The sequence below is a fragment of the Platichthys flesus genome, chromosome 24, assembly GCF_949316205.1.
Source record: "Platichthys flesus chromosome 24, fPlaFle2.1, whole genome shotgun sequence".
NCBI classification, from domain to species: Eukaryota; Metazoa; Chordata; class Actinopteri; order Pleuronectiformes; family Pleuronectidae; genus Platichthys; species Platichthys flesus.
The window spans coordinates 2,363,405-2,388,760 of record NC_084968.1 but is presented as its reverse complement, the minus strand read 5'-3'; the positions used below and the strand labels follow the sequence as shown (position 1 = coordinate 2,388,760).

General features: G+C 40.9%; 1 protein-coding gene and 1 long non-coding RNA gene across 15 annotated transcripts in view; one reads left to right on the top strand and one right to left on the bottom strand.

Annotated features, from left to right (window-relative positions):
- The first annotated feature begins 518 nt into the window (after positions 1-518).
- LOC133949946 (calcium/calmodulin-dependent protein kinase type II delta chain) overlaps positions 519-25,356 on the top strand; it is an 84,005-nt gene continuing 59,167 nt past the window's right edge. For 8 of the 14 annotated variants that reach the window (XM_062384057.1, XM_062384051.1, XM_062384059.1 and 5 more), the window contains exons 1-2: positions 530-826; positions 6,018-6,112. In XM_062384057.1, coding sequence (XP_062240041.1) covers positions 765-826; positions 6,018-6,112 — 157 coding nt within the window. In that variant the 5' untranslated portion in view covers positions 530-764. Of the gene's footprint in view, positions 827-6,017; positions 6,113-25,356 lie in introns of all 14 variants that reach the window. The other 6 variants (XM_062384061.1, XM_062384060.1, XM_062384058.1 and 3 more) reach the window with 4 other exon arrangements.
- Positions 22,279-24,033, bottom strand: LOC133949558 (uncharacterized). The gene is made up of 3 exons (XR_009920156.1): positions 23,571-24,033; positions 23,378-23,473; positions 22,279-23,176 (listed from the first exon to the last, which is right to left on the bottom strand). It is a non-coding gene; the product is annotated as an uncharacterized LOC133949558 (long non-coding RNA).

Below are 25,356 nucleotides of genomic sequence, written 5' to 3'. Positions count from 1 at the left end.
GAGCCAATGCAACACACACAAACACACACAGAAACACACAATTTTTTTTGTATTTGACATGACTTATACGTTCTAATATCAAAATCGAAAAATGATCTTTAATAAGGAAGCAGCAAGTTTTGAGTGAAAAACGAAAAAAATATATACATAAAAACAAATTATGTATCAAACTGGCTTAGCTCCAAGACAGGACTTTAAATTGTATTAGAAACAAATATTTGATAATTCAGGATATTTCCCCAAAACATAAAACACACACATGTCCTATGACGTTAGTTAACGTTTTATTATTATTAATATATTATTTTTGTGTTTGATTTGAAGTTGTGGTTTTTACTATGATGATGATGATGATGATGATGATGATGATGATGACTTTGATTTTCATCACTATTATTATTTAGCCCCTTGAAGGGTGAGGCAGATTAAATGGCGCGTGAGCGTGGGTTTTATTCTGAAACGTGACTCCCGGATGTGTACGTCGGTATATGAAGTGTTGACTCTTCCACAAACAGCGACCCACTTTCAACAGCGAGCAGAGTGAGATCCGAGAGCCGAGAGGAGCGACGCCGAGCTCCAGGAGCCGCAAAACTAACAATAACAACAACAGCAAAAAGAATAATAATCCATTAGTTATTTCATTTCTTTCACTTACTTTCCTCCGCGGAAGGCGACAAGTGTCCGTAGGGACCCGGAGAAGAAGAAGAAGAAGGGCAGAGGACTTTGAAGCAGCTGAGGCGTTCAGGCTCCTACTCACCTCCGACATGGCGACAACCACCTGCACCAGGTTCACGGACGAGTACCAGCTGTACGAGGAGCTGGGGAAGTGAGTTCTCCACCTTTTCTACTCCTATCAGTGTTTTAGTGACAGTGAAGCTGTAACTGAGGCTCCAGAAACCTCCCGCCACCTCCGCCCACCTGTTCCTACCTGTGTCCACCTGGAGAGTCAGTCAGAGCCAACTCCAATTCAACAATATCAAATTTTATCTCCACTTAAAGCGTAAAAGAAAGTGAATGCACGTGGTTACTTTAACTTCTTCTTGGGGTTGAACGCTTCTCTCGTGTTGCTCTGGATCATTTGAATTTCTCCACCCCCGCTCCCCGCCCATTTAGCTTTTATTGTGGAGGAAGCGTGGATTAATAACGCCCCGATCAGGTCAAATCAAGTTCAAATTGCATTCAAAGCGGCGCCATGTGCATTGCAATGCATGTCCGACTAAAAAAATAATCATTTAAAATGTCTTACTCGTGTCAAAGAATGCTCCTGAGGTCATGTGCCTCTGGGGACGCGCCCGACAAGTGAAAACACGCAGAAATCTGGGTGGAATTTGGTGTGGATGTCTTCGTCAGAGCAGGTCAGGCAGCACGTTGACGCGCGTCTCTATGGAGGACCATACATGACATAAGTAAAAATAAATAAATGTATAAATAAATACAGAAATAAATAAATAAATGAATAAATAAAAATGGAAATAAATAAATAAATACAGAAATAAATAAATAAATATGTTAATACCAAAAGAAATGTCAAAAGAAATGTCTTAAATATATTTTAACATTTATTTTTTCCCTGATACATTTCCTTTGCATTTGCAGTGTCCTTATGCTAATGAGAAAGGCGGGCCTAACCGCAGTCTCATGCAGGATTGGTCACAGGAGTGTAATGATCCAGCCCTACTACTTCTGCCTCTCAATGCTCTAGTCCAGTAGCTGTTTGCAGCGTTGAGCCAGTTCACACTTAAAATGAACTAGTTCAAGTTCAGAGGGTTAGTTAAGGTTATTTTTTATTGGGATGATTTAGGTGTCAGTAGTCCTGACTGTGAGCGTCACGTAGCGTGTTGTACTGAGCACAAGGAGCGAGCCGAGAGGAGGAGGAGGACACAGAAACTCCAGCTCGGTACAAACCACCTGCCGCCTCTGCTCTGAACATGAAGCTGCTGATCTCTGAGCAGATTTGACCACAGAAACTATGTGTTTCCACTGTTCCACAGAGTCACTAACTGGCTGTTACACGGTGAAGAGCTCAAGTCTCAGTCACTGCCCGTGTCTCTGAGCGAGTGTGTGACGGAGCGCAGGGGCTGTGTGTGTGTGTGTAGCTCAGTTGACCAATCCTGCTCGAGACTGAGGTTAGGCCCGCCTTTCTCATTAGCATAAGGACACTGAAATGTGGAAATAAATAAATGTGGAAATAAATAAAAGTTGCAATAAAAGTGGAAATAAATAAATAAATGTGGAAATAAGTTTAAGACATTGATTTATTTAATTCTGCATTTATTTCCATATTCATTTATTTATTTCCACATTTATTCCAACTTTTATTTTTCGATTTCAGTGTCCTTATGCTAATGAGAAAGGCGGGCCTAACCTCAGTCTCGAGCAGGATTGGTCAACTGAGCTACACACACACAGCCCCTGCGCTCCGTCACACACTCGCTCAGAGACACGGGCAGTGACTGAGACTTGATCTCTTCACCGTGAAACAGCCAGTTAGTGACTCTGTGGAACAGTGGAAACACAGAGTTTCTGTGGTCAAATCTGCTCAGAGATCAGCGGCTTCATGATCAGAGCAGAGGCTGCAGGTGGTTTGTACCGAGCTGGAGTTTCTGTTTCCTCCTCCTCCTCTCGGCTCGCTCCTTGTGCTCAGTACAACACGCTACGTGACGCTCACAGTCAGGACTACTGACACCTAAATCATCCCAATAAAAAATAACCTTAACTAACCCTCTGAACTTGAACTAGTTCATTTTAAGTGTGAACTGGCTCAACGCTGCAAACAGCTACTGGACACCAGCATTGAAAGGCAGAAGTAGTAGGGCTGGATCATTACACTCCTGTGACCAATCCTGCATGAGACTGCGGTTAGGCCCGCCTTTCTCATTAGCATTAGGACACTGCAAATGAAAAGGAAATGTATCAGGGAATAAATAAATGTGCAAATATATTTAAGACATTTATTTTGACATTTCTCTTGGTATTAACATATTTATTTATTAATTTCTGTATTTATTTATTTATTTCCATTTTTATTTATTCATTTATTTATTTATTTCTGTATTTATTTATACATTTATTTATTTTTACTTAAGTCATGTATGGTCCTCCATACATCTCAGTCAGCTGCTGTGTAAGAAAAAAGTCTGATGGAGGGGACTCAGTGGAGGAGCCTTTCAGGAGTCTGCTCTGCTACCTTATGTTTTATTTACAGGTGTAATATTTTCCTCACTTATGCAAACGAGAGATCAAGTAGATTTTTTTGTTACAGCATATCTTAATCCTGATTATTCCAAAAACTAGATAAACCCGCTCCTCCCCAAAGATACTGCAGTCAGTTTCCAGAACCACAGGAAACGTTACGTTAAGTGGGTTTATTGGGAGCATTTCGTGTAAATGGGGGTCGCAAGTCTCTGGGAGGGTTACTTTGGGGTCATGGGCTGAAGCATTAACAAACCTCTATCCTTAGACTCATTGAACGTTAACTGAAAAGTTTCAATAATTTTTAATCATAATTTTCATCATGACAGCCTTCAGCTCAAAAAGTATAAAGAGAAGAATCTAAAATATTACAGTTTGAGTAAATCACTCTTCATACAGTATCAATATCATATATCTCTCTATCCCAGTACGACCACAATGATAGGGAAGACATGACTGTTGTCCAGAAGACAAACGTCCACACCCTCCAGAGGGAGGAGCCACTACGCACAGACCTCTGCATAACTTTGGGTGGGCTGCAACCATCGCATTCTTATCAATTCTCTCCTGAACCAGAGGCGACATCAGAGGCGTGTTACCTGGGCTGAGGAGTGCAAGAAAAAGGACCAGTCCTTTTTTCAGATAGAAGTGAATTTAGCATTTCATTTGGAAGTCAAGGTCCCAGAAGTGTGGAGGAAAAGTGGAGCGGCACAGAATCTTAAGTCGCTTGAACTCCATTGTGGAGATTCCACAGTCGGTGATGATTTGATTCGATGGTCTTTTAGTCGTCTAATGGGAGTTAAGAGAACTTCAGGCTTTAGTCTGCTGATGCACTTTAGGAGATTCCAATTTCCTTTCCTTTTCTTAAGTATTGAGTGCATACATGAACTTTCTTCTCAGAAGTTTCACATTTCTGTGTTGTAAGTCCTGTTTTTAACGCACTCCAAGGAAATATTTGAATATTTTGAGATTGTGGAGTCATCTGTCCATTAAACAAGAAATGCTTGAAACATTTAACTTTATATGCAACAAATCTAATATATGAAATCTTCCCCCTTTGAACTATATTTTCTGAATACATTTTCCAGTATAACATTTTTAGAGATGTGCCTGTATGTAAACTAGATGGAAATGAGACAGTGACAGCGCCTCTCTGTCTGGGTATTACCAGTCATCGTTTTTTTCTGGTGTGTTTGCACAAGTCATTGGTTTAAACAAGTTTCTGCCCATTTAGTGCAGAAATGTGGACTTTCCTCAGGCGCCTCCATATCTACAGTTTGCTTCAAAATGTTCATCTACACATGCTGACACAGATGATTTAACCTTGGACTCATTTCAGAGCAGTTAGTACACTCTGCACAGTGACCTCTATAGGGCTGGGTTATAAAAAAATATTGAAAATTATTGCAATATAATTTCCATCAATGTCAAGAAAATAAATGATCAATGAATGCGTTTTGTACAAGAGCAGTGAGGAGGTAGAACACATAACTGATTAAATGTAAAGAAGAGCTTAGAACCATGACCTACACTCCGTCTTTAATCTTAACAGAAGTATTAAAGTGAAATAATTATAATGATTATATCAACTTACAGGTACGTTTTTTACTGTGTTATAAACATTCCAGTTATCTATCATTTATCAATCTGACTTAACACCTGATAACTTTCAATGAATCATTTATTGAGGACCATGGCCCAATAGCGGCTGTGGTAGTTTTGATAACTAATAATCAATCCATGGCTACGTTCATTGAATGTGTATCTGGAGGGAGAGTTCTCTTAATGGCTCCACGTCCTCAGTAATTTAGGTTCATGTTATTGCAGCTGCATGTTTTTAGAGGGAGCACCTATCGTAAGCCTTTGTCACATGGGTGCAGGCTGAGCACTTAACTGGTCGCAATTAGAGGTGTGGCTGTTTTTTTCTTTTCAAAGAAGGAAAGAGGAAGAGAGCGGTGTCACACTGCCAGTCAAAGCGATTTTAGAAGAAGTCAATAGGTGGGAATATCTGTTTCCAGGGAGTTGAATGCCTGCAGATGCAACATGATCTACTTCTCTAGTTGTTTTCATTGACCGTTTTAATATGAGCTCTGTGGGCTCCTACCAACTGAGCTCGACTGACATCTTCCTCTAGCTACAGCCGTTTGGGGAGCAACAACCTGTGTGTGTGTGTCACATTTTGCCCAGCAATGCTTTTTAGTTGTAGGATCTTGGATGTATAAATGCATAAAATCCAAGGAAGCAGAGTATATTTACAAAAAATAATTCAGGATTTTAGCTTTATTTAGCAAAGAAAAATATCAAAATAAAGTCCGGAGGGTGGCAGAATACCCATCGAGTTTATTTTAAAGCCTCTACTTAAATATACTTAAAACTTCACAAACTTAGACTAAAAAAAGACGACATGCATATGATTACTGAATATGATTACCCATGAGGCAATATTTTTGATAATATCTCAAAGTCTAATCTGGACCCGCCCAGGCTCATTGACATATGACCCGCACATCCGACCTGTGTTGTTTAGAAAAGTATCTGTGAAATGTCGCTGCGCTTGTTCTCCTGCAGCAGTCAATGTGTTTCCCCCCATTGACGACCTGTCTAGCTCGCGGCTATCAAAAGCTTATACACTAAAGCTTTCCAACTAGTCTTTTACCGTTCCCCCTTGTTTTCTGGAACTATGCAACTATAGTGCCTCTACAGATAATTATTTCCCTCATGTTTACACTTGTCTGGACAGGGATGGTTTTCCCTCTGTCCTTCTGTAACAAAACTGACCGATCTTTATGTGTTTCGACCGACCTCTGCTCTTTCCTGTCGTGTAGGGGCGCTTTCTCAGTCGTGAGGAGGTGCATGAAGATTTCTACGGGGCAGGAATACGCCGCCAAAATAATCAATACCAAGAAGCTCTCTACCAGGGGTGAGTACATAACGCTGAGCCGGCTTTAATCTCATGAGAAGCCGTTGTCACTCATCATGTTGCCGCTGTGTCACAAGACTTAAGTTTCAAGACAAGAGGATGTGGCCGCAGTGTCTCAGCTTGAAATGGTTCACCAACTGTCTCCTCCTGAACTCTGAACTCCTCCCCTCGCTTTCCATGTTTCTGACTCCACCCATCAAAGTGGCACCAACGTGAGGGAGCTCGTCTTTATGACTAATTTCTCTCATATCGACCACAGCCCCTGAACTCCGATGAGCTGCCCATGACTCACAGAGCTGGTTTTCACAGTAGAGTACCAGCCAGTGAAGGAGACATGGTGGCAGGATGGAGAAACTCTCTCCTGTGGCTCTCTCCTCATGGTGCCACCCTTTTTGGTTGTTGCATCTGCGCGCGCTTTTGTTTTCCTCACCTCACCTTTTTCAATCCCTCCGTGATTATCTGTGCAGCATGGGCGGAGGCTCCCGCGGATTGGATTCTTGCGCCGCTGAATGATCCCTGCACAAGAACCTAATGGGCTGACGGCGACACACAAACACACAGAACAAAAGGAGACGGGCTTGAAAAAGCACATGGTGATGGGAGCGATTGCACAGCGGTAGAGGATGTAGCCTCTCATCCGAGAAGCAGGGGGTTTCCTCACATCTTTAGAAGCTGCATGAATTACAAACAAAACAAAACGACGGCGTGCATTGGGTTTTTAAATAAGGGAGAAAAGAGGCAACACTGAAAATGAAAGGAGAACTAAAGAGAGATCTTGCTACCCCTGATGGATCACCGACACAGTGTCTCTATTCATTCACAGCCAGTCTTGCCATATGGTGGGGGAAAAAAACCAAGGGTCTGAATGAGAGAGTTTGTGGTGCCCGGGTGTAATCATTGGTGCTGTGGCTGAGGTGAGAACATGAGCGATGAAAGGGACGAGAGCAGAAAGGAGAGGAGGGAAGATGTTTATAGAAGGGGAGTCCATGATTGATTCCATACTCTGATTGCTTTGGCCCACTGCCTTCACTCAGGCCGAGCTTCCCTCACCTGGAGAAGAAAACGAGGGGGAAATGGAAAGCTTAGAAGAAGTGTGTGTGTGCATGCAAGTGTTTGACTGCATCGCTGCTCTGGTGTTTGTCAATGTTAAAATCCAACTTCTTGAGGTAAGGAAAAAAAAATTATTTAGTTTTTGGTGATTTCTGAGTTTATACAGAGGAAATGTTTCAGTCATCAGAGGCAGAGGCTTATTTTCAGAGGTTTGGTTGTTATTCCTGTTGGTAGAATGAACGTTAGCGAGGGGAACATGGTCCATGTTTGCCAGACGTATGTCAAGAAACCAATGTGTATGTGAAATAACTGTAAACGTTATTCTGAAAATCCAGCAAAGTTCATAGACTAACCTGCTGCTTTACCTGTGAGGCACTGTACTTTGTGTACCTGCCAAGGAGGTGATGTTTGCTAGCCAACAGATTTACTGGAAGCTTTGTGGAGGGGTGAGGCGTGACCTAAGGAAGAACCGATAAAATGTTGATCCCTCTCTTTAACATTAGGAGATAGGACATTTTTCAACTTTAATCTGTTTTACATGAATGATTAGAAACTGGAGTTTTTGAAAATCTCTGCTTTAGAAGGTGTTTGTGAAAAATAGCTTGTGGTTGTGATGCATCAGATTTGTAACTGTCATGTCTCGGCTGTAGCTGCTGCCTTCACCATGATGGCCACAACACAAACCCATAGCTGGTCATGCCGAGATATCACAATGTGGTTAACATGAGGCCATTCTCACTGTCACAGAAAAACAAAACTCAGACAAACGTACAAGAAGTACAAATATAGGGCCACACCCCCAAGGTTTTTGTCACCAAAATCAGATTCATCCAGCCTGTACCCGTCGCGGGCATCTTTACCAAGTGGACAGGAGTACTCACTCTGCAGCTTCTTCTCGGGACTGAAAACTGATCACTAACTGATGGAAATAAAAAAATTCCACTCTTGAGGGGTGCGACTAACGACAGACGTTAGTTGCTTATCTTTTGGTTGCTTTGATACAATAAGTGCATATTTCAGAAAGCAAAGAGAGTACTGGGGGCACTTCCTGCCCTTTGGCTAAAGCACAGGGAGATACAGTAGCGCACTGAGAATGGATGATGGATATTAAAGCAGGCGGGCTGACCTCGAAGGCCACTTTCAATGAGGGGGAAACCCCAGAGTCGCTGCCACTGCTAGTGCGTGATGGGAAATCCTAAACAGGAATCTCCACCTCATTGGAGTGCCCTTCATGTGGCTGTTAAACCTGGGCTTCACTCCAACAGGAATGCTTTCTGGTACGGTGCACTTCCAAGAAATATTGACGTAATCGCAGAGTACCACAGCTGGCCTCACAAGTACAACATCAGGAGTGATCTGAGACAAAATGGATCATGTGCTCTCAGAAAGTAGACTATTCAAAATCACATCTGTTTGTTCGTAAGGGCATCGGCTTTAACAGTGGGGATTACATTCTGTGTCTGTTGTGTTTCTTGGTGTCTGAGTCTTTCTGTATTTGCACAATTTAGGTGTCAACCTATGTCCTTGGCATTGAATCGTTTTATCCTGTGAGAAGCATCTGGGCCATCCCTTGCTGTATACCGTTTTATTAAAGTCAAAGCTTGGTGCAAGGTCACCCCTCCACCCAGGGGAATCAGGAAATGGGCCGTTGATGTGTAGATAGGACACAGCTTGGATTGAGAGCAGCGTTGGTGGGACTCCTCCGGGTGCAGCCTCCTCTTTGACTGTTTCCAGGCTGTGAGGCTCGCCAGACTTCACTTGAAACGATCAAGATTTAACAGCCGTTGGTGCTCATGTTTTATTCGAGAGTGTCATTGGCTCCTTTTCAGGTTAATTGTCCTTGTTTGCACAATGTGTTACCTTTCGTGAAATCTTCAATGTGGTACTGTCAAGGGTGAGATATAGTTCAGAATGGACACGGTGGATCTGTTGGTGTGTACAGGCAGTGACCATGATAGTTTCCCCCTGGCTTTCATTTTGTCTCATAAAGCAGTTCACCAGATTCGGCACAAGGTCTTATTTACCTTAGTTTAATATATGTATATATATATATACACGATCAAGATAAAAAGTACTGGAAAAAAAATAATTTGGAAACCCCCTGCATCTCCTCCTTCCATATAAAACCCGAGCATATAACTAATACATTACCCAGATGTGCGGAAGTGAAAGCATGTCCTCAGTGACAGTGCAGGCCTGAATGAAGGGAAAACTAGGACAGTGGTTAAACACAGAGACCTAGTGATGCTTGGACTCAGCCGAGTGGAAATGATCACTTGACAAACCCACAAGGCTGTGGAAAAGCCAGCTCTGGTTCGGGAGCCAGCCATTCTGTAATTTTTGCTTCTGGAAAATACCCGAGGCCCCAGCCGCTCACACCGAACTCCTCATTCCCATGGAAACAAAAGAGATGGAGAACTAAATATAGTCCGTGGGGTAATATGGGCATTTGACTATATCACAGTCTTTGTGCTGTTAATTGCCCTAGTGTAGGATGCTGTGAGTGTTGTATGAATCACTCAGATACATTTATTAAAACAATGAACAGTAGTATTGTTCACTGAATTTTAAACTGCCCCTTTTCGATCTGGCTTCATTTAATCTCAATGAGCCGTGTAAATTCTTCTTGGGTCATATCCACACACAAACACACGCACACACACACACACACACACACACAATGCAAGTTCCTAAAATGCCTCTGCCAACGTCTCACAGGGGTTATGACTTGTCCCTTCGAACAAACGGTCTGTATTCAGATTTTGTCCCTGTTCTGACATTCACACATACACACACAATGTAAATGTATCCAGCTCTATGGGAGGTGGGAGTGTAGTTCAGTGCAGTGGTTGGCTTGGCAGCTAATGTCAGGGACTCAACACGCCATTCAAAGAGTCCCCTGCTAAGAGTGGGAATGAAAGAGATGGATCAAGGGAGCTATATTGTGTGTGTGTGTGTGTGTGTGCTTATAAAGGGGAAAAAAGACAGTACACAAAGCAGCTGTGTGTACAGTGTACAGAATGTTTGAGCGTGTCCTGTATCATTGTTACGACAGCTCATCCCTTAGGTCCTGGCTGACCCATATGGCCTATGACTTGGAAACCCGTGAGCTGTTTGACACGAGCACAAGTAATGGCCGTAACCACCTAAAGAGTTAGTCTCTGCCTAAATGATGTCCACTGACACCAATGTTTTTTGTTAAAGACCCTGAGCTAATTGCTTATGCATGAATGAAATGTAAAATATTAAGAAAGCCCTTCATTGAAAATTCTGCAAAGAATCATTCAACTGGAATAACCCAAATTTGATCTTGAGAAGATTCAGGACCTGAATTAAAGCAACGTGACTCTAGCAGATTTTAATGTTAAACAAGATTAAAAATAATTCTTGAAAGATGCTCAATGACGTTACAGTTTTTACATTCTAATTTTTAAGAAAATGAAATTTTTAAACAAATATTTTGAGTTAATTAGTCTTAATCTTTTATCTTAAGATATCTTGCTGTGCAGATTTTGTTTGATCACATCCAGATATGCCCCCACCCCCCGCTAAAATAACCAGCTGCTGCATTTGGCACCTTCGTTTACAGGACTGAGTGGATCAATCTTCTCATGGATCTCTCAGCTGTTAAGGGAAATTTCCAAATGTCAGGAACTGCGGAAGAAAGCTGAAGAAATAAGTCAGTTAAACGAGGGCTGAAGAATCGTACCTACACATTTTCTTTACAAATCCAGGTCATTGTTTATCTACTCGTGTTTCTTTTTTTTCCTCCCCTCACCAAGGCTCTTTGAGTCTGTATTGATTTTTACATGAACATAAAACCTCAGTGTGTTTAAAACCCCTCTGTGACCGATTCAGCGGAGACCAGAGGCTTTAGAGCTTTCTTACTTTCTACTGTCAGCTTGTGGGGTTTCTCATCCATGTACAATAACGATGAAGAGAAATGGCATAGTGTGAGATGTCCAGAGGGAAAACCAAGCATAGCCTTATGGCAGCAGCGTTCGTATATGTTTGCATATTTGTAATCATTCACCCCAGACTCCCTGTTCTTGTAACTGATGCACAGCTGCTCACAGTGTTCTAAAAATATCTCATTAGAACGACACGAGGGAGCATGAAAAACAGAAATCAGGCTGCCATGCAATAGAGCAACTGTCAGCGGGGTGGAGGACTCCCCAGTCCTCAGCAAAAGGTATTTTCATCGCAGTCTGCATAATTTACCCATCAATCAACTGGCAAAAGACAGGCTTATTATTCTATCTCTCTTTTTTTTTAAACGGTAATTAGTCTGATTTCACCTTCACACTCTATCCAACTGTATTTAGGATGAAGAGGAGATGAATAATTGAAAGAATGAAGGAATGGAGAACAACAAGTCAGGGGAAATCAACAGCATGAAATATGTAAGATAAGCACTTGCCACAGAATGGCATGCATGAGAGTGCAAGCTGAAAAATGAACCCAACCAAATGAAATCATATTCTTTCAATTGGGGATTTAAGTAATCTAATACAAAACCATTTTGTGACATGCCCTCCATAATTTTTAGAGTCAGTAGGGCACAATTTTTCAGATTTATTTTGTTATTGCTCACTTGGCAGGCAGCAGATGGCAGGTATCGACTGTTTGATGAAATACATTGGCAGGCGCTAAGCTGATTTGCCTCCTATCCCTCACTTAATCAGAGCCCACTGGAGGCACCTCATCAATAACGATAAGCTTCATTGTCTCTACTCTTCTGGGATAATAACACCGGATGGATTTCTGTGGATTAGTGGCTCAGTTTATCCGAAGTCGAGCTTTTGTGTTTTTATAAATCCACCTGGAGAAAAAAAAGAAAGAGGGGTCATTTTTCTGTCCGTCTGATTTCTTTCCTTTTTCGTAAATTAGCTTGAAAGCTTTGAAATATTTGAGGGCTGATGTTGATATTCTTTGATTTCAAATGATTGTATATGCACAGACATTTTCCATATTGACAAAATTACAAGGTAACAAGCAACAATTCTTAGCCTGGATGCCAGACGAACTTGGCCCCGCCCACAACATTTGAGGTTGGGAAGTTCGGTCTGGAGTCGCTCCGTTGGGGAGAAATTATGCTCCAACATTAAGCAACAGCGTCCCAACATTTGTCTTTCTTGGTGTTGTCTTTATACAACTTGTTCCGAGGATCATACAACTCACTGTACTTCCCCACTTCAATTATTAATTTAATGTCATCCATGTTGAAGAACTTCACTGTTTGCTCCGATAAATGTCTGGTGTCGAGGGTAAATTACGTATTCTCCACTCAAGCCTATGTGGAGAATACGTAGCCCCCTCTCTCTCTCTTTTTATCTGTATCACTGCTTATGTGGCTGTAGTGGATGGGCAGAGGGGACATTTAATAATGTCATTGGTCAAATTAAAACTCCAGGACAACAGAAGGGGACTTCAAAGTATGGGATGCATATTTGATCATTTATATCATATAAAATATGTCATCAATATCGTTTAAAATCATTTTTCAGTGTGTTTCCTGGTGCGATACACTCGCGTTAAGCGCAAAAAATAGACTCGATCGCTGCATGGCGCGAGGCAGCCTTGGTGCAGCGCGGTGCTTCAGCCTCTGGTGTGACCCGCACAAAGTTTTAACATGGGATTGGATGGGAGCCAGCTGTTATTTAGGCTTGGCGCTGCGCTTCAGCGTCGCTTAGGCATCACTTCAGCGTCCAGTGTGAACCCGGCGTTAGTAAATAACTCACAATGCGTTGCTTAACATATGTCACATACTACGTTGCTCTGATTGCTTGTAGGTCTATCCAATTGAGGGAAGAGGAATTTTATTTCCTGGTCAGTTGAAACACGCCCATTATCACAGCCCAATGGAGCGGTCTCAGACTCACATTCTGACTAGAATTGTGAGTCTGACAACGTCAGGCTAAACAATTCTTTGAAGAGGATTATAAATATAATCAACTGGGATTCTTCTTGAAATAAATCAAAAGTAAAGTCTGTCATGCAAGTGTTCCTTTGTCAATCATCCTCCTGCTTTAATAACACTTGATGCTTTTAGAGGAGGGTCTTCCTTTCCCCTTGCCATGTTTTTGTGGTCACCTTCCTTTTTTGTTCTTTTCATGTTTTAAGGTGGCTGGCAATGACTCATTTTGACCACCCACTGCTTTTGAGTATGTCATCGGTATGTCATGGCTTTAATCCCAGAACCTTTGCCCACTCTGTTGCTCAGGGACATTTCTGACGATCGCATTCGGCTGGCACTTTCACCCACTTCAGCCGACATTTAGGCTAAAAACTTGGATGACACCTCTGGAACATTTGGCTCATGACGATTTTTGGTTTGGTTTGATAATGGCAAATCATAAACTTAGTCTCGTCTAACCAATCACAATATTCTCCCTATTCCTAACAGCAAGTATTGTGGGTGTTGGGCTCTGCCAGGGTCAAACCTTCACCTCTTCCACATTCTCAAGTTGATGTTTGTAGTGTGTCAGGTGGCTTCAGGATTGGATCTATGATTTTTGCAGATGATGTAAGTCTTCCTGCTTGATATCAGGGAAAGACTGAGACGTTGTTTTAGCTTAGGGCATCGAGGCTAGGATGTGAGTCAGCAACAGTGGCCAGCTGTGGCTCATGAGCGATAGCAGGTCATCTACTAGCCATAAGGTTGGTGGTTCAATTGGTTTTCCAGCTCGCTGAACCCTGATGTGCCCCTGGCGGCTGTGCAGATTTGTAAAAAGAAAAAAGCGCTATGTATATGTTATTTGAAAAGTGTAAAAATAAATTTTACTTCATGTAGTCTTTCAGTCATACCTACTTGAGTTAAGCTGGATGACCCTTACTGCTTGTTTTTCATCGGTGTCATCCACTCAGGTGCTGTCTCTCCTGGTTTCTTTGAAACATGGGAATGAATTGGAGTATTCCCCCTGGGCATTATTCTAAATCCTCATTTAGCCAAGTAGGCCAGCCACTTGAGGGACCTGCTGCCTGCTTAATTAGGGCTTCTTTGTCTGTCAGACAGAGACTGGGTTCTCCAATCGAGAGATGACATCTAACAGTGTTGCTCTTTTCTGCCTTAATAAACCCTTCCAGTAGCGCTGAGACTCCAAGGTCAGTCCATCTCTGTCCCTCTGAAGCTCTTGGGCTCTCTGAAAAAGAGCAATCCCTTCATTCATTCGCTGTCCGTTTCTTATCTCTGCATCTTGAATAGCAATGGGAGGGTCATTATTCTACATGGGGCTGATCTCTGAATTGAATCTTTCTGCTCATTACTTGCTGTTGGAGCAGATATGGGTACAGCTGGAATGTGTTGACCTGTGGGAGATGTAGTCCCAGCACTCCTGACATGGACCTTCAAAACACCCTTCATGATTTGAATAATGTATCAATGTGATATTGCTCTACTACAAAAGTGTACAGGTGATTAGAATTTTCTCCTGCTGCAGGATATGCCATTTAGGTAAAAAAAAAAAAAGGACATACTTAAAAATGTTGTTGGAATGGAAATAAGGCATAACATTTTTTAAATGTCTACATAGACCACGTTCTCTATGTTAGCAGCATCCCCAAAGCAGAAAGACTTTACCAATCATTGAAACTCACTGTTTACAGCGTGAACCACCTTGAGATGGCACACAGTTTATAAAGTCCACAGAGCATCCTATGTTGTTAAAAGGCCCCTTGAGGGATTCTCCTGTAGTAATTAACCGCATAAGCAATAGAGTTTGTTGAAGTTTCCTCATGACGCTAACCAGACTGTGTAAATAATAGACTCCCCAATGCTTGGACAGCCCACACATATTTTGCACCGACAGCAGAGGTGAAAAGCTGCCAGAAGGCATTAGGCCCTCCAGGGAAACTCTTGGCAAAAGTCTTGTTTTGTCTCTCCCCGCCGTCACCGTCCCTCCTTTCAATATGTTTTCTCTTCTCTCGTGCTTGGTGTATGAAATCAGAAATTGCATCACTCTCTGGAGTTGATTTGAGTCATGTTTTTAAAGGCAACAACAGCTTGTTTTCTGCCAAAGAAAAGGGCTGAAGGTAGACTTTTGGAAAAAAGGGGTAACGCCCTCTTCACTGTCACATAGCTGCCCTTTCCCCAGTGGCTTTATCCAGTTGTATTTCTGCCAATTTAGAGAAGATCAGTTGAATTTTTGGACATCTCTTAATGTGTTTCACACACATATGTTTGTATGTGACAAGAATCTGTTTTGGTTTTTCTATAATTGACTGCAGTTGCTTTCACATCTTCAAGTGTGAAAGGGTTAAAACAAAAACAAATGTTTTGTTAACACTGTCAGAAGCCAATTAACAATTAGATCAGATCACAGTTTTTTTTTGTGATAAATGTTGGAATAAAAAATTATATTTTTATCTTAGCCTTTCTGTCAGCTCTAATCCATCCGACCGGACTCCTTTGATCACCCACATCCACAGAACAGCTGCTCTCTTGATGGTTGCGCCTGTCAGATTCATTCTAGCGCCAACAAATGATGCCACATTAAAAGTAGTACCGGACCGAAACAGATGTTTGTTGGCTGATACCAACATTTGGGAGTAACTAGTTATAGTAAAAGGAAAACAATTTCAATGACTACTATAATCATCATATTAAAGAAATGCAATTGATGTTGGATATTTGTACAGCTTAACCATACATTTTATTTTAAATAACCATTAATAAAAACATCACACAAACATAACCTAATGTTTATTATAATATAAAATAAGTTTAAACATTTAACATCTTTTTTGCATTATTTATTGTGTGACATGTTTAGCCAAAGCAACTTCGAATTAGTGCATTCAAATTGACCTTCTGGTTGGAGGACCACCTAATGAATATCACCTTAATGTTGAATCCCATCTGGGCAGGTGGTGCTTTGATTCTTAGCATTGTCGAAATAATCTTGTCAACGATGTCCTCAAGGTGGAGGGGCTTGAAAATGAATCAGTTTGACATCAAGGTCGATGAATGTTGAATATCTGGGATAAACATAATAAGAAAATAGAAATCTAATGTGGAAGAGGAGATCAAGGTGGGTGTTTTTTGCTGTGTAAAGTCTGCATCCAACAAGAACGGGGCCAAAATCTCTTTGTTCTGGCTTTCTCTGGAACAAAAACATCCTTAGCACTCGGATGTTAACCTTAGGTCAGGAATAAGGTTTCCTTTTTGAAAGAAGTGAATTTGAAGTAGAGCTGGAAAATTATGGTCGTTAGATGGGCCAAGAGGAAACAGGAAGTGAATAGAACCCATGTGGACAGAGGTTGACAATGTTTTCTGTATATGCAAGGTTTCCTTTATAAGAAAAATGGCCATGACGTGCCAGGTTAAAAGAACACAGAGAAGGTGAGTAAATATGGAGTGAGTGGACAAAAAGCGTTTCGGCCTTGTGGAGAGAAGAAGCGACATCAGCCCTGGAAAAATGATCAGTGTGGGGGCGAGAGCTACTGGAAGCAAAGTTCCTGTGATTGTGCTAGAGGGAGTCAGTTTAGGTCTGTTCCAGCAAAATCCTATTGAGCCTGACAGATACGGCTGGAACATTATTATTATTTTTTTTTTTTTAAATTTAGTAACACAATACATGTGTTATGTGTTAAATCTGTCGCTGGCAGTGTCCGTCAGCCTCTAATTTGTTTCACACTGAATATCTCTGCTTTGGTGATCCCCTGACTTTTCCTCTAAAACTGCCATGAAGTTTACATTTTTGGTTTAAGTTCAATGGTAACCAGCATATATATTCAGACGTATAAAACTACAAGATTTAAAATCACTTAAAAAGCTTGACTGCTTTGACCCAACACTAGGCTTAAAGCACTTAATGCCTGGCATTTAGAAACTTTTGTCTCTAAGACCAATTTTCATCTGCAGTCCCAGGCAAGTTGATGTCTGAAAGAGAACAGAGGCAAACAAAGCAACAGAATAAATATACATATACACGTTTATACGGCAGGAACGCGACATGGTTATACAGCCGTCATCTTTTGTGTTAAAGATTTTGTGTGCACTTGTTGTGTTAACTTTTGTAGAATGGACTTCTTAATAATAATGCCTATAATAATAATAATAATAATAATAATAATAATAATAATAATAATAATAATAATAATAATAATAATAACGGTAATGGAGTGGAGGACACATTTCTAATTGTATACATTAGAATCACTTTGACCTTCTTCTTGTTCATTGAACATGTCTCGGACTGTATACGGTCGTGAGGTCAACATGTAGCAGTGGGAACAGGAACACTCTTGGAGACTACTTGTCCATTTCCACCTTATGTCAGAGCTGGTGTTCTGCCAGTTTCAGCAAGATAACACATGAGTCACCTTTTCTTATCCTGAGCTTAGAGTCGAAATATGTGCTTCAGCTAGTGTTTCTGTATGACCGCACCACTAACACTAGAACATTAACTGATCTATAATCGGCAGCAATAAAAAATAATATGGCCTAATTTGCTGTAAATGTCATCGTTGTAAGCTCTCGTTCACACATCACTCACCAAGCCATAAAATGTTAACCCATTTCCTGTCATGCTGACTTTGGCACGGTTTAAAACACAATCCCTCTTTCATCCCACCTATTTCTCGTTTCTCTTCTCTTCTGGCTGCACCAATTTCAGCCTCTATTTTTTATCTTCTAAAGGTTGACTCCAGAACATTCTTTACTCCCTTTACTTCACTCAAAATATTGTCGCCGGTCTGTATTTTGAGACCAGTGGAAATCCCCCACCAACAGATGATCACTTTGCACGGCGGCGCTGGGCGGAAGAAGAGCAGGCTTACACGGTAGTTCCAGTTGAACTCAGGGATTCCACTGGCAATTCTACTGTGGTTACTACTGGAACACATTCCTAAAACTGTTTGAGTATATTAGTGTTTCAACCCAGCAAAGTTTTAAGCAGAGGATATAAGTTAATCAGTTTTTATTTTAGAATATTAACACAGTTTATTTTTCTTCTTTTTTTTGTCAAGAAATTCAGTGTCATTGAAATATTGTTTAGCTGATTTTGTCGGCTGATTTTGTTGTTTAACAGATATATATATAATAAATATAATTTATTACTAGATTGTGCTGCAGCACAATCTAGTAATAAATTATAAACTATGACTCCAGGTAAATATACCTTCATAGAAATAATTGAGATTGATATCTGTATTCAAATCTAGCATGGTTGTGCTCTTAATTTTTTTTAAATATAACGGCAGTGTCTGATGATGTTGATGCCGCTATACAGGATAGTTGTAAGTTGACTTACAGGAAAGAAAAATACCTGAAATTCCTTGAGTTGAAACAGTTAACAATGATGTCTGAAGATTGAATACGCCATACATTGTGGGAATGAAGTGGTGCATAGTCAGTGTTCTTATTCATTATTTGGAAGCTGGTCCCACACCTTTACATGTATTAGCAGTTTCTGCTTGTCATGTAGACATGGATCTGCATAAGCCATTGGATACCAGCATTTATTTTTCTGTGACAATGGATGTTATATTACACAATAGGCATCCATTGTGTAATATCTTCGGAAAGTGTAACTCGCACAGAATCTAAAATATTTGTCACATGTTCAGATTTGACCTGGTGAGTTGGGTAAATGTTGGCACCATTCTCTCCCTCCGTGCACAGTTTGACAACGTCAGGGTTTGAGTCAATCAATCAATCACATTTTATTTTTATAGCCAATATTCACCAATCACAATTTGTCTCAGGATCTAGAGTGAAAAACAAAACACCCCCCAAGCTGAAAAGAGATAACCTGACCGCCATGTCCAGCTGACTGAAAGAAGTGTAACAAAACAATTCAGTCTCATTATTGGCCAGAGAAAACCATTTGTAACAGTCAATAATATAACCTTGGCCGGCTCCCAGGACTGGAATAAGAAAAAGGAGATCATGGAAATGAAGTGAACAATAATTGCCAATCAGAGCAGAGTATTTAAATGATGTGCAAAGCAGCCCTGGGTCGCAGTCTTGCTTCTTCTAAGCACAAAGAACCGAAAGGTCATCAAGTGTGACATGAATCTCACTGGATTTTCCAAATCAGGCTGGTCAGGTTAAGGATGTTGGACATGGTGCAGACAGTTTCCCATTTTTTCTTGCTTTAAACGTCTTGTGAGTGTCGCATTGGGTATCTTGGTTAGGCTCCTCAATGCCGTCTGTCACCTGTGGTCATAGGTTTTTAGTCACTGGCTTTGAAATGATCTGAAAACGAAGGAAGGGACACAGAGCATCGACACTGACACGCATCTTACCTTTTTTAAATGAGGAGGAATATGCAAAAATATATAACAACCCTGTGAAATAATAGTGTCAAAGCTTGATTTACATGCCTGTGGCCTCATTCCACAGCTGTTGCTTTTTTACGTAAGTGTTTAGAATCGGGTTAAAAACTGTTACATATACCATTGAGGGTTGAAGCCAAGGGAAAAGCTTATTATTCAAAAATATACACATGCCAGTGGACATGTTCCCGTATAAACTACAGCGTTTTCCTTTCCGTCTGTTCTGTCAGGTTTGACTCTGGGAATGATCCGTTGCTGCAGTGGAAGATAATTGAGGTTGTGTCACATTGCAATCAGGATTTAACGCCTCCACTTGGGGTGACTAACATCTATAAATTGACTCAATGAGCTACAAGAAGGGGAAAAAAAAGGTTTCTTATTTTTATGTGTGTCCGTGCACATGATGTTAATGGCGGTGTTTGTCAGAACCCCTGCTACAGCCCCATTCTTCTAAGTTCGAGTCAAAGTTGCAGTTTATCAAATGCGAATTGCTGCTGCAGGTGACAACCTGTTCAACAGCGGAGTTATTAGAGGGGGACTTTGCGAAGGGAACAAGTCCATTAAAATGTAATTGTCACTGAGGGACTGTCTGAAGCATGAGGAGATTTATTCTGTAATGAAACAAGTTCCAAGTTTGAGAGCACCTTCTCAAGACCTTTGGACTCCGCTGTCTGAGACTCAGCTTTTGTGTTTTTCTGACAAACCTGAACAAGAACACGAGAATATTGACTGATTTGATCTATCCCTCCACAGCCAACAAATATGTTATTCTGTTGCTAATTGCTTTTTTAGCTCTTAAAGCCTTAATCGATCTTCACCTTCCTCATTTTTTTCTAAATATGTAAACTCTTCTGTTGTGAGGATGGCATGAGTTGTCCACACGTGCCAGCTGTTTGCCGAGAGACTGCAACCCTGCCCATTCTCTTTGAATAATATTATTTAAAAAAAAGAACATTGTTCTTCGCAATATACTCGAGAAGGAAAGTGGGAAGAAATTATGCGTACCTTTTTGAAGTTTTCCAGTCTCCTTTTTTTCGGTAAGCATCTAGGGAGATCAATTATAGCACGGGCAGCAAGGATGACCTCTTTCTTGTTTAAGATTAAGATCCATTTATTCATCCCAAACACATGCACAGACATGCAAAGGCACACTCATGCAGGTAGGGAAATTTAATCTCTGCTTTTGACCCATCTGGTGCAGGACACACAGAGCAGTGAGCGACCATGTACGGCGTTCAGGGAGCAGATGGGGGAGTAAGGTGCCTTGCTCAGGGGCACTAGACAGGGTAGGGAGACTCTTGGATTTTTGGACAGATCAATCCAGGTTCGGCTTTTGTTGTCTCTCTGTGGAGTCGAACCAGAGACGAACCAGGGACCTTCTCTGCCCATAGTCCAAGTTTCTGCCACTAGACCACCGCCTCTCTTGTTTATCTCAAGCCAGTCTGGCCATAGCTTGCTTGGGTAATATTGACCCACTGACACCCATGCATCGCTAGTTTTCTTCATGGGTCTGAATTTATCCACTACATCCTGAGCATGGTTGAGGAGTTTCAGGAGTCTCTAGAGGGACCTGTGTCCACAATGACTTCAGTGATGTCATTTCAATTTGGCATCAGTTGGGTTTGAAAACTAAAAGCTTGGAAATGGGAAAGGGAAAAAAAAGGTGTTGTGAAAGTTTAATCCAAGGGGCAATCATTTTGATATTGTACAATGATATTATTTTATTTACTTGATGGTTGCACATCTATGATTACCGAAACTGATTCGGTTCTATCGTCACAACATCCAATAATAATAAACTGGCCACAGCAGTTAACTGTGTAGTACACTGTAAACCCGAATAAGTAAGCAGTACTCAAAAAAATTGAGGCAATCAATTGCGACAATTTTTTTGAGTTCATATACTCAAAAGTTTGAGTTAATGGGAGCTTGTATATTTGAAGTTGAAGGTACACGTACTTTTTGATTAGTTAAACAAAATGACTGATAAAGCAAAATCAAATATTTCAGCAACAGTAACTTAAAAATACCCATAAGCAAACTCAAATGTTTTCAGTAACAGTTACTCAAAAATACCCATAAGCAAACTCAAATGTTTTCAGTAACAGTTACTCAAAAATATCCATAAGCCACCTCAAATGTTCAGTAACGGTAACTCCAAAAAATGTATTTACATTGCTCAATGCAATAAGTTAGCTGAACTGAATAGTTTAAAGTATAGACACCAAGTATTTTTGTGTTCAATAAAATCAATGTTTATTAGTATATTTTCCAATATTTCCATTTAGTGCAAATCAAAACAATTTACTTTATGAAACTCCAAAAACTACTAGTACTACCAACTTGTACAATTTCAAACATCAAAGTTAGCCTTTTTTACCCTTCCAAAAGGTTGTCTTGCAAAGACTGCAACAAAAAGAATATTTAAAAACAAACAGATACATTTACATAAAAAACAACAATTGCAAAGGCACAATTGGGGCCATTTTTGTAAACCTTTTAGTCTACATGTAAGGCAGCAGCTACTTTTGGTTTAAATCTATCATAACTCTTATTACAACCCATTTCACAATAATGTTAAAAGGAAACATTGCCACTGCATTTCCGGTAAATATAGGCAATTTGCACAATAAATACCTTAGTGTGTGCCATATCGCCCTAACTGCTAAATCTGTTGTTCCTGCATTAGTGATGTCACAGTGATGTTGTGGACATGAGCATAGCCTACATAGCTCTGTGAGAGGAAGACCATAACATTTCCTTTTTTCTTGATCAATATAGCAGCACTGAGGAAATTTTTGCTTGAATGGACAAAATTAAACATAAATACTGCTTCAACATCTACGTAAAAATGGCAATGTTTCATTTTAAAATGTAAAATTACAAAGTCAGTGTGTAATTTGTGCAAGGTGGCTAAAAACCTAGAGTACAGCAGCAATTTGAACATCAACAGTAGAACAGTTCAATCAACACAGACAATTTACATTTTTATGTTGTGGCTCTTAACAGTGAGACTCCAGAGTCCTCTATTCTTTAAGGCACTCAATTGTCTTGGTCAATTCTTTGGAATATCTGAAATGTGAGGTACATAGATGAGGCCAAAAGTAACCAAGAAGGCATCAGCATGTTTTTCGTTCATGCTCTGCATTTTCATCACAAACTGGGACAAAAATATTTCAATATCAAAAAGAAGAGTTAACAATTAAAGTAAACACAAAAATTGCATATGCACACGCTGTGCCATCTGGCTGCAAACCAGTGAGGTAGCAACAAGTGCTTGACAGCTTATAGAGCAGCAATTTTAACATTAATAGTTGAACAACAGCTAACACAGACAGTAACATATTTTTGTTATGGATTAGGCTCTTAAATGAATGAGCCAGATTATTCCATTATTGCTTTTCAGATCTTCCAGTTCTACACATGTCCCATCAAGTCATTCTTCAGCGACTGCAGTCTGGGTGACAATTTACATTCTTCCAGACCAAGTCAAATTTTCTGAGCAAATTCGTAGGTGTTGGTCAGTCCTTTGGGATAGCTGAGATGTAGCGCATAGGTAAGGCCGAACATTACCAGAAAGGCATCAGCGAGTCTCGGGAGGGTGGCCACCACTTCACCCTCTAGGACAACTGAGATTTTCTCTGGTTGGTAGTGAACTCGACTCATTGAATTGTCGCTGATTGTTGTAAGGAGAGCAACTGACGCATCCCCAAAACCTGGCTCATCCAAACCATCCTGAAAAAATTTGAGAGAGAGATCATATAATTACAATTACATCCACTGAAACACCATGGGCAATAAGTGGGTGGCAAGCAAAACCCTTTGGCATGTCAATAGAAATTTTGACAAGTATTGTTTTATAAATAAATATAAACAAAAATTAAAATATGAATGTTAAATATAGAATGGGCCTGATATTTATATAATTAGACCTACCACACATGTTTGGAAAAATCCGGAGGTATCTTCAAGCAGATACACAGGAAGGGCATGGAGAACAGTGGTACGCCTTGAGTGGATATCATGTAATACCTATGGAGATTAAAATGAATGTTGTGAACAAATTTTGATCATGGAACCTATTACTGGCATTACATAAAGAGTTAATTTGTGATATATATATAATTACCTGTTCATCATGGACTTTGAAAATTTCAGCCAAAGCATCTGCATTCTTTCCAGTTCTAGAAGCCTTTTGTCGGAATAAAGCCATTAAACGAGGAGTGTGGCGATCAAGTTCGGCATAGAATGTGTTAGACAGGTTCTGGTTAGTTATCCGCTGGAACTCTGCAAACACCTACAATTAAGAAGAGGATAAGGGGCAGAACACACAGGTCCAAGAGCTGTTTCACTGGTGGGCAGGACATCACTATTGTCTGTCGCCGCAAGGCGAATGTGGTCTGCATCATCTTACTAATGAGAGGAAGGTTTCTCTCAGTCTTCTTTACTTCGTCAACAATAAGATCCCTCAAATGTTCGAGACTTGAGGAATCTTCTCCTTGGGGAAAGTTTGGCAGAAAGTTAACTTCTGCCCGCTTGGGCCTTTTGATGTTAGTGTGTGAAGGTTCATTGTCAGGGTTTCTTCGGCTTCTTTTTCCAGCATTTACGGTGACCTCTTTACAGCCGACCCTTCTCATCTTGGTCCTGTAGTTACCCATTTTAAACTTGATGCTGTTTTTCCAGCCATTCCATCCAGTGTCAGATCCTGCTTCCTTTAAACATGGATGTTTGGCCACAAGAGCTTCAGCTGCCTTAGCTAACTCTGTCACTTGGGTAAGCCTTAAAACCATATATAGTAGAAGCAAGTTGCTCAAGAATGTCATGCTTTTGGTCTCTAGCCAGCCGAAGAGGGGTTCCATTTTTATCAAATTCCCTATTGCTTTCTGTAAGCATTACCTCAACAACAAATGAAAATGATGGAATCGGAAAAGGACCTGAAGGCCATCTGCTAAGACGTTCCGGTGTTGACACGTCTGAGTGTTTCAGTTGATGCAACAGAGCTGGAATCATTTGAAAGGGAAATATGCAGAACAGCTTTTTGTGGCAACTCGTTAATGTCCACTAGTGAAGGGAGTTTCCCATCAAAATCTGGATCTTCATAGTGTAAGCTAAAGTCATTGTCCAATTCTAGTTTGTGTTTCAAAATGTTGATTAGTTGGTCAACAGAGCTAGGCCGGGAGCTGAGTTTTAATTTTATAACACGGTCTGCCTCAATGACACGGAGGATCATTTCTGAAGGTTCAGCTGCCATTGCACTAAAAAAAATGAAGAAACATTGAGGGATTAAAAGATTGCACTTACAAAATACAGACCATACACTGATTGATGCACACATTTTTGTATTTAAAAAAGGTATTATTAATAGTTACTTACCAATGAGTACTCTCAATTCTGTCTCACTTGTAGGAACCTCTTCGGAGTCAACAGCAGCAATCCTTCTATTTGGTATGCAGAGAGTGGGACAGAATCATTGAAATCAGATTGTTGGTGGATGGACAGGCAATGTGTGGCTGAAAGCTCATAAGACCGAAGATGTTCTACATACCAGGAGTCAAAATCACTCATACTTTTTACGTCAAGTTACACTGCGTGAGTCAAGATAACTTAACAAGCCCTCCTCAGTTTGACCTGTTTTTAGTGTCGGGCAGAAATCACATCGCGTCAAAACCCACCGTGGCCCTTCGCGATGCTTGTTTTAATTAAACAGTCGGATTCCCCTGGTCCGCACCAATTCTCAGGGTTCCCCCGCGAGAAGGGCCCGACACGCGTCCAGAGTGGCCGGCGCTGACCGCGTACACAGTCCCCTCCAACGGCCCGCCTTCCGCTCCGGCGATGGACACCACCCCGCGGTCCAAGAGAAAGAAAGCCCCCGCACCAGCAACGCCGTGAGGCGCCACCGGATGAGGACCTCCCGG